Source organism: Triticum dicoccoides, chromosome 2B (assembly GCF_002162155.2).
Source record: "Triticum dicoccoides isolate Atlit2015 ecotype Zavitan chromosome 2B, WEW_v2.0, whole genome shotgun sequence".
NCBI classification, from domain to species: Eukaryota; Viridiplantae; Streptophyta; class Magnoliopsida; order Poales; family Poaceae; genus Triticum; species Triticum dicoccoides.
The window spans coordinates 666,847,440-666,857,304 of NC_041383.1; the positions used below are offsets into that span (position 1 = coordinate 666,847,440).

General features: G+C 50.6%; 1 protein-coding gene across 1 annotated transcript; it reads left to right on the forward strand.

Moving 5' to 3' along the window:
• Nucleotides 1-2,072: 2,072 nt before the first annotated feature.
• On the forward strand, nucleotides 2,073-8,999 carry LOC119365491 (protein Brevis radix-like 2). Its single transcript, XM_037631132.1, has 7 exons — nucleotides 2,073-2,479; nucleotides 2,995-3,095; nucleotides 4,963-5,131; nucleotides 7,300-7,691; nucleotides 7,817-7,961; nucleotides 8,061-8,506; nucleotides 8,625-8,999. The coding sequence occupies exons 3-7, from the start codon at nucleotides 5,039-5,041 to the stop codon at nucleotides 8,701-8,703; spliced, it is 1,155 nt and encodes a 384-aa protein (XP_037487029.1). The 5' UTR covers nucleotides 2,073-2,479; nucleotides 2,995-3,095; nucleotides 4,963-5,038; the 3' UTR covers nucleotides 8,704-8,999.
• The last annotated feature ends 866 nt before the right edge of the window (nucleotides 9,000-9,865 follow it).

The following is a 9,865-nucleotide window of genomic DNA, read 5'->3' on the forward strand; positions in this document are numbered from 1 at the left end:
CTAGTCTAAGATGCTAGTCTAAGATGCTAACTGACAGTCCTTGATGGTCAAGAACAGAACTCTATCCTAACAGCCAGTCCTTGATGGTCCAGGACTTTATCCTCCTAACTGCCACAAGGACCATGTGCTGCAGCCCCACAAGGACCCTAGTACACAGACTTATCCATCAGCTGTTACCTCTACAGTACAGCAGTACTGCACTATCCTCTGGCTACAGTGTACGTAAGACTGCAGCGGGCTGCATGCGCCGAACGAACAAAGATCCAAACATTCGCCACGTCAAACTAGTTAGCGACTTGTAAGTATATGAAAACGCGTACAGACAAACTGTCATAAAGAAGTGGTAGAAAAAGGGTCATAAAAAGATGGGGACTGCCAAATGTGGTTAAGAAATGTTGGCAAACGAAGTTGCATACGTGGGAATGGAACCGCCATATATAAAAAGCGCAAAATTAAAGGGGTAAAAGAAAAGATGAAATCAGCCAAATCTGGTTAGGCTAAACTCAGGAAAACAAAAACCACTTACGTAGCATGATACGTCATAATAAAAGACAGGAAAATGGTAAAAAGAGAGATGACAACCCAATGTGGTTAAGAGTTCATGCTACGTACAGCTCAGCACAAGGTACAACTATAAAGTAAATGCAGGGAAAAGGTCAAATGAAAACGATGAAAATGGATACATACATGCATATGGAATGTTGAATGGATTATTGAGTAAATCGCTTCCTGCAAAAAAAGAAAAGAGTAAATCGCGAGTAACATATTTGTTGAGGGGGCAGATCGTGTATAATTATTTAATAAAACAATCAAATAGGTGTACACACACTGTTGGGTGTACACACAATAGGCGACTCTTATAATGAGGAATTTATATCTATCCAGTTCCCTACATAGTAGTACCACCTAAACTACAATTGTACTCCCTCCGTTCCAAAATAGATGAACCAACTTTGTACTAGCTTTGTACTAAAGTTAATTCAAAGTTGAGTCATCTATTTTGGAACGGAGGGAGTACAAACTAGAGTCAATGGATTTGTCGAATTGTAGCGACATTGTATGTGGATGGACGTTGTTAGGTGGACCATGCCAGAGCATTTTTAGAAAATCAACAACAAAATATGGGCTATCGAGACATTCACTTGTAACTGATTAATCTTGATATATCCAATATCCGTGTGTGCACGTGCGTTTGCCTATACATAGTACAATTCCAAAGCGAATATATTTGTTGAGGTGGACTAACGCGGTTGGGTGGAGTATGTCGGATCATTTTAATAAAACAAAAATGTTGACGTACATTGTCAGATGGACTATGGATACTATCACGGTCTCATGAACTTAGAACAATCCAATGCCCTTTTAAGTGCATCCATATGTATATAGTAGCACCAAACTTACCATGTCAGACATTTTTTACTAAAAGAGATAAACGGTTCGATAACATGCACGGAAATTTCAATTTACGTATACATGTCCATTCCTACATGGTTGTATTGAGTCCGAACCTGTAGCAAAAGACGGGGCGGTTGAATTTGGGCGGACACTACACTATGAGCCGCCCCAAATTTTGTCGAATTTTTATAAACATTACAGTTCCGTAGACTATGCGATCATTTTATTTGATAACAAAACAATAAAATAAGAGTGTTTTTTTTGGATGAAGAATACAGTGTTGTATTGATCCACGTTGATGCTTACATAAAACACATAAACGAAATTACGTAGGTCTAGCATTACCCTATCGAATATCACGTTTGCTACCGAAAAAATAAAATAAAATCCCGTTTGCATTGCACGGAATAAAAGTGGAACCTTTGAGGGCGAGGATAGCTGCTGCGGGCAGAGGGTCTGTCGCACGGGACCCACAGGCGGTGGGCGACCGCACGGCCAGTCCCGGATCGGACGGCCGAAGCCTGACGGGGCCCGCCGCCCATGCCTCAGGCCTAGATTTCGGCGGAGAATGGCGGATCGACCGGGGCGCGTGCAGCGATCGGACGGTCGAGACGAGAGCGACACCAGCTGCATTCCTTCCTCCATCCTCTGTCTTCTTGGAGCCGCAGTCACTCTGGTCTTCCCCATCGCTTCTTCTGTGAAAGGAATCTAGCCCCCTCGCCGTTTTCCTCTTCCAGTCTCGTTTCGGCGCCTACACCTTCCAGAAGGGAAGGCTACGCTGCTGCATTCGCAAATAAAAACTCTGAAAGCTAGCCGAGCTCTACTCCTCTGTCCCGTACCACCTTTCATCTCCCTTCCTCCCCCTTAATTTGACTCTTCACTCCACCCTGAGCACCTTCCAGCACGGCCACCTCACTCCAGCCCGATCTTCCAGCGCGGCTCCACGGCAAGGGCTCTGCCGCCGCTCCTTGCCCTACAATTACCGACGACGGGCGGTGCACCGTTTACACGGCGGGTAAACTCGCCACGGGGGCGGCCGGGAACGGCGGCGGTATCAGCCGGGCGGGCAAGCCGTCAGTTGCCTGTAAGTACCCCATCCCACCGGTCAGTGTGGTTGGCCACCGCCCTTCTGTACTTCCTCGTCCTCTAACCACTCTAGGATAGTACCAGCATCACCATTAATTAGTAGTAGCACCCTCCTCGTCACGCCGGCCGGCAAGAGGCGGAGAAGGTGCGCACTCAATCGAAACGGCCGGCACTGACGCACCGCGTTCGTGTCGCTTGCCATTCCCCGTCCATTTATTCCTTGCCAGCTTCCTCCCTCTCTGCTTTCGTGTCGTGTCGATCGTTAAGCTTTGTCTAACCGTGCCCAGCTTGCATCGCGTGTTTTGCTCCCCGTTCCGTTCTTCACAAGTCAAACCCCCAACAGCTGTTTTCAGTTTTGATTAACACCAAAACCGAACGTATACGCTCTTGATTACGCAGTCCTCCCTTGTCAGCTCATGTCACGTCATCCGCCTGTATATTTTCCCCTAGAGAAAAACTAGATTCTTTCCCAGATTTTCCAGATCGTTTTCTTTACATCACATTGATTTTCAGATCATTTTTCGACGCCAAGATACACCGCACACTGTTTACCCGACGGGTAGACTAGCCAAGGGGCCGGCCAGGAGCAGCGGCGATATCTACCGGGCCTAACTGTAAGTATCATCATCTCACCGGCCGGTCAGTGTGGTTGGCCACAGTCCTTCTTCTTTCTTTGTGTTCCTCTGGCTACTCTAGCTATCACCATTACTCCTAATTAGTGAGCTCACCCGTAAACATCACCCCATCAATGGCATGTTTAAGGTTGGTTGGGAAGGCCGAGCGGTTAGCTACACACGCCACCTGGCCTAGATTTGTGAAGTGTTCCTAGCAAAGCGAAAGATTTTGTTCAAAATTAAAGAGGATCAGCAGGTGGCTCCCGCGGCGCAGACACTCGATGGCTGGTCGCTTTTGGTGCCGGCCCCGGCGCCTGAAGGGGGGTATAAAAAAGATAAACTGTTTGGTTTGAGACTAAGTTTGCCTAAGGTTGCCACACCTAAGGTTAGGCAAGTTTGACCAACTTAGGTGGGTGTTTGGTTCAAGCCACACCTTAGGCAAGCCACACTAGGGTCCCACATCACATACACTCAAAAAGTGTGGCAAGATTCCCTTAGGCTTGCCAACTTGTGGCTTTCATTTTGAAGAACTAACCTTAGGCAAGTGTGGCAAAATTGTATGGCAAAGTGTGGCATGGCTAGGTTTAGAACCAAACAGCCCCAAAGAATGTCCAGGCAATACGTTGATCTCGGGGGCCATACTACATGCAGAGATAGACTGTAGCAGCTCAGCGCCTCGTGCGTCGAGCTAGCTGATGCTGCCGCTGCTGTCTCGTGTCGAGTCTTTCTTCCCCATGCTCCTCTGTCCTGCCGTCGGACAGCGCGCTCATCTGAATTTAAACGTCGAGGAGTAGACTACGAGCGTAGTACTACTCTACGTAGAGTCGCAGCGGGCAGGACGTAGACATGAGAAGCTTCGCCGTGCGTCGTTTACGCTAGCTGCATGCATGCGTATTTGCATTTGTTTCCTTATATGCATGTGACGTACGCCATGTCATGGGTGCGGTGCTCTCCGAGTCTGACCTGACCAGGCAGATCACAGGTCGAACGTTGAAGATTTGTTGCATCTGGGTGCGTGACTCTGCACTCTGCATGCGCGGTCGGAGCTCCGTCTCCGTCCATGTCTTGTTACGTACCTTGTCTTTATAGTGTTTTCTGCCGTGTTAGAACAGCGCCTGGTCCGCTGCCGGTGCATGCATGCATGCACGCTGCAAGCAAATCGACATGGGTTAATTGCATTCGATTCCTTATAGTATTAGCAGGGCACTGTAGCAGCCTCGCTCCTGCTGTTCTTCTCGCTGGTCTGCCCCGGTTAGGCGCCGGCGCGAGCTCTATTGCGGCCATAGTTAATCGCACAGTTGGATTTCATGTGTCGCCGCTTGCTGGGCCGCAAATTCAGCTAGATCGCTTTGCGGGGGCGTTGACAGGGGGTACGTGGCTAACCACGGTCGTCGGCGTCGCACGCACGTGCGGGCCGGGGGCGTGTCGTGGTCGTCGAACAGTGATGTCCGTGTCCGCGTAGTGACTAGTGACTGAGCAGTAGTATGACGCTGAAATGACGCCTGCGGGGATTGTTACAGACTTACAGTACGCAACTGTACGATACAAATACGTTCTTCTAGATGGATTAGTAGAGTACGATACTGTGCATTAAAGTAGTAGCACCCTGCAACATCGTCTACAGTACACAGTACAATTAATGTTTGACCTGCCTGCAGATCGCAATGTTTGACCCTCTCATATCCTATGGATACACTTGGTCGTATGCACGCGTACAATCTTTTGTACGTACAAGTACTAGTACTAGTTTTAATTTGCACCGTCCGGGTCGACGTAGTACAATGCCAGTACCGCTCTGAGATAGATACGATACGTTATTAATGATGAATACACCATTATATATACACTACTCTATTCTGTTCTACAGGCAGTGCGGCGAGAAGTGATTAGCCCGTGTTGTTGAGCGTCGGAGGAGGGCAGCGGAGGAGGAAGAGGAAGCGAAGATGCTGGCCTGCATCGCGTGCTCCGCAAAGGAAGGCGGGGAGGACGGCTCCCGTGCCGCGGCCACGCCGGCCGTCAGGTCTCTCACCTCACAGGTACGTACCATCCGTCTCTCTCCAACCACTACTGTACCACGGTGCGTGCCACTCTACTGGACCGAGTGTACCACCGTTTTTTTTAAGGACACACCTGCCAGTACCAGCTCTTCTTTATGCCTCTCCCTGTGCATACTGTACAGTGTATATGCAATGCTTGTGTTGTCTCATTTTCTGTCAGCGTGTGTAGGAGAGAGAGAGAGCGGGAGAGGGATCGACCGAAGGATGCAGTTGATATTGATAGACAGTGAGGGGAAGAACCGGGAATGGCAGAGGTGTGGCACTGAGCTACGTACTTATTACAGCACAGTGGGGCACAGTCAGCCTAGGAATTGCCCAAGCAAGGCATGCCGAATTAAAACCTCCTATGCACTGCACAGTTGGTTATAGGGCTAGGCGCATGCAGAGATAGCCGCTGCGTTTGGCAAAAGATGCCAAGGCCCGGGGTTGTTGATCGATGTAGTAGTATATGCGGACAAAGTAGATCAGCTAGCTTATCTGTCTATACATACGTAGGCGGTTAAGCCCTGGCCCTGTTGGCTGCTCCCGCTGGCAATTTTTTGGCACTTGCTCAGTTATAGGAGTGGAGTAGTTCCGCCACCCCACGCAAACGCGATCAATTGGCGTGACCGATCGTCCTCTTCCTAGCCTCTGCATCGTTGTTTCTGTCCCTGGTTCATTGCATCTCCTTGTTGCTTTGTGCAGCACGTACATATGCCATATTTGTGGCATACGCATAGAGCAGTAGAGGATAATGGATGAGCGAAGTGAGTACTAGTAGCTTCCTAGTTACTACTCCATAATAAGGATCGATCGGCCAGCTAGCCAGAGGTTTCTTTTATCTGAAAATGTAGTGCTTCAGACTTTGGCACGGTGACATGACTGTTAATTAGCTGCTAGGTAGGAGTAGGGCGCGTCTAATTATGATGGAACCATGGATGGATGCATGACCGGCCGACGCAAAAAGTAGTGCAGCCCGCGTGAATGATAGTGGTTCAATCGACCACTTTCTTTAGCACCACGTATCGTACCGAGCGTGTACGTTGCTGGCTAGCTAGCTCCATTCCACATTTCCATTCCTCGGGAAAAAGCTCGGCTGGTCAAGGGAGGACACGATGCGCACTGAGTAGACGTGGTGGGAGAGAAGGCCGCCAGCCACCTTTCCTTTGCTTGGATCCCCATCCCCATCCCCCTACCACCTTTCGAACGCTTTGCTTGCCGGTTCCCCATGGGTCCGTCGTCGACGACATTCTTTCACTTTCTCTCAAACTCACCACCGCCCATTCGCCCGTCCGTCCCCTTTGCCGTGGAAATAAAGATCTAGCAGTAGAAGCCCATGGCTAGCGTGGACGCACTACGACGACAGTGCCTGCGTTCATGTGCTGCCGTGTTTGCCCTGGACTGGAGATGGACCCGGCAACCTGCATCACGTTTTGCCGGTACGTGGAAAGCCATGCCTCGGCTTTGTTTCCCCTCATCTTCGAATAAAGCCGGCCCGCTGGTCCCGCCCCCCGCCCGCCCAGGGGCTACGGCGGCGGCTCGGCCCGCCCTTTAGGGCCCAGGCTGGGCCTCACCTCCCGTTGGGGCTGGGCTAGCCCGGGCCACGCAAACACGGGGCCTGCTTTTTTAAGTACGCACGCAACGCATAATGCATGCATGCGTGGGATCATTCGCCGACTTTGGAGACGGCATGCATGCATCACTGCGTGGTTCCTTGCTTCAGACAAAAGGATAATAAAGATTTCACTGTTATCAATCCAGTGTGATCGCTAGCTCGCTGTACGTAGAGATACGTAGCGTGGTCCTTTATACTACTATAGCTAGTAATCTGTGCTCGACATGTAGCCTTGCCATACATATATACCCTCTTTTCTTTGATGTGAACTTGTTCGTTGGTCAGCTAGTCACTCAAAGTCACTTCAGCACTCATCAAGCATATCCTTTCTTTGGCCATCCATGATCCTTATAAAATTCGTGCATATGCACTTCTGTTGGTACTGACTAACCATGCATTGTGTGGTAGCTACTTATGCTAATTCGAGTCATGGCTGATGTTACATTGCACTCATGACTCATGAGCGGTTAATGACTAAGTGAAGTGAGTGGTGTGTGTGGCTAACTCGTTTCGTTCCTGCGTACGTACGTACGGTGCAATGTGTTGTCTTCAGCTCAAGGACATGGTGCTCAAGTTCTCTGGCTCCAGCAAGCACTACAAGGGGGCGGCCGCCGGGAGCCCCTCTTTCAGGAGCTACCGACGCCCCTACCCGGGCTTCGTCGACGACACTACCTTCACGCCGAGGCCGGCGAGCGACGTCGGCGCGTACACGAGGACTACTGCGGCAGCTGCGAACGGGAGCGCGCGGGCCGCCTCGTCGGCAACGTGGGACATGACCGGGCGCGGATGGCCAGGCGTGGACGAGGAGGACGGCGGCGAGATCGTCGCCGCTGGGGTGGACGCCGCCGTGCCCCGGGAGTGGACGGCGCAGGTGGAGCCCGGCGTGCAGATCACCTTCGTCACGCTCCCCGGCGGCGGCAACGATCTCAAGCGCATCCGCTTCAGGTATTCATCGCATATCAATTGCACATTTGCATTGTTCAGCTAGCTTTTGATCAACTGATGTGTCCAGCACATGCATGTTGAAGTGTTGAACTGATTAACTCGTGTGATCTGTGCCGCGTACGTAGCCGTGAGATGTTTAACAAGTGGGAGGCGCAGCGGTGGTGGGGAGAGAACTACGACCGCATCGTTGAGCTGTACAACGTGCAGACGTTCAGCGGCCGGCAGCAGGGGGGCTCCACTCCGACGTCCTCCGTCGACGACTCGCTTCTGGTCGGTGTCCGCATTGTTGCACGTAAAACATTTCGTTCATGAACCCATTCATCCATGACATACTTATCGAACTGGTTGGGTGCAATGCTTTGCTTGCAGAGAGATTCGTCCTATTCCCGGGGCGGCTCCACGAGGGACAGCCCGGTCGTCATGATGCCGCCGCCGCCGCCGTCATCCTCGTCGAGCAAAGACCCGATGTCCCGTAGCGTGTCCTGCAAGGCGATGATGCCCCCGCCGTCGGGGCCTTACGGGGCGGGGCCATCCACCAGGGCGGCGTACTACCCGTCCGCGGCGGCCGTGCCCGACCCGTCCGACCACGTGTGGGCGCACCACTTCAACATGCTCAACTCCGCGGCGGTCGGCGGGCATTCCTCCTACGACCCGTCGCGCGCCACCACCTCCTCCCGCGACGAGGCCTCCGTGTCCATCAGCAACGTCAGCGACATGGAGGCGACGGAGTGGATCGAGCAGGACGAGCCCGGCGTGTGCCTCACCATCCGCGAGCTCGGCGACGGCACGCGCGAGCTCCGCCGCGTCCGGTTCAGGTATATATGCCTACCACCTATCATCCACGAACTTGCAAACCTTTCTCTGTTGATCGGTATGAATTCATACACGTTTGATTAGTCCGATCTCATGCATGTTCGTGTAACCTTTTTTCAGCCGGGAGAGGTTTGGCGAGGACAGGGCAAAGGTGTGGTGGGAGCAGAACAGAGACAGAATACAGGCGCAGTATCTGTAGTTGATCTGGTTAAGCTAGCGGCGTTGGAGATAGATTAAGGGAGATAATGGTGAAAAGAGTGTGAAGAAGGGATAACCGGATAGATGGAAGCAAACTAGTGGTAACCGTGGTGCTCGGCTTGGCGAATATGGAGGTTGCGTTTGAATTTCAATGTGCTCCTCTGCTTTCTGTAGACTTTAGACATGTATAAACCTGATATGCTCGCCTGTCTTTGGCTTAGTTTACCTTTTCTAAGGCACCAATGTGGTTCATTCGTTGGTTGATTTAATGTTATGTTTTTGCGTTTCTTGGTGGGATTTTGGTCAGGAAGTACTTAATTTGTGAATTTATGCGTGTGGATGTTGGCATTTTTGGGGAAAGTCCATAGAAATGCATGGCCAAGGAGAGGCTGATCGATGTGGGATGCTTATTGGCAGGGAAGTTCGTGAGAGATAGTATCGCTCACATATGATGAATATAAATAAATTTGAACACATTCATGGAATTCATGGTTTCATATACGCTCGAACAATATGATGAATATAAAACTAGAAATTTCACGGGAGAGGATTTTTGGAATATGGATACACCGGAACCCACTTCATAAAACTTAGCAAACGATGTATTTCTATGTTTTGCAAGTTCCCCCAAAAATATCATCCATATAAACCTGATATGCTCGCCTGTCTTTGGCTTAGTTTACCTTTTCTCAGGGATCAATGTGGTTCATTCGTTAGTTTGGTTTAATTTTGTGTTTTTGCGTTTCTTGGTGGGATTTGGTCAGGACTCACGAAGTACTGAATTTGTGAACGGATTTGCTACTTTACGGTCGACTGTTTTACAATCCGTTGTCATTCAAATCTCTGTTGTCCGTTATCGTGCGGAGATTCACGCTTGGAGGTGTGATTTTCGGGCTGGTTTTCTGTTTGTCGGGCGCGGTTTTGTTTCTGCCCCAGCCTGTTAGCGTTACGGCCGCCCCGGTCCTTGACCGCCTGTTTTTTTTCCTTTTGTATTTTCTCTATATCTTTTCCCCATTTCATTCGACGGCACTGTTTCAATAAGACAGAGGAGAGAGAGCGAGAGGTGCTCGAGCGGCGGAGGAGCCGAGTCGATTCCCGTGGTTCAATGTTGATTCCGAGATCCCCTGCCACTCGAGCTTGATTTCTCCTCCTTTGCTCTTCGT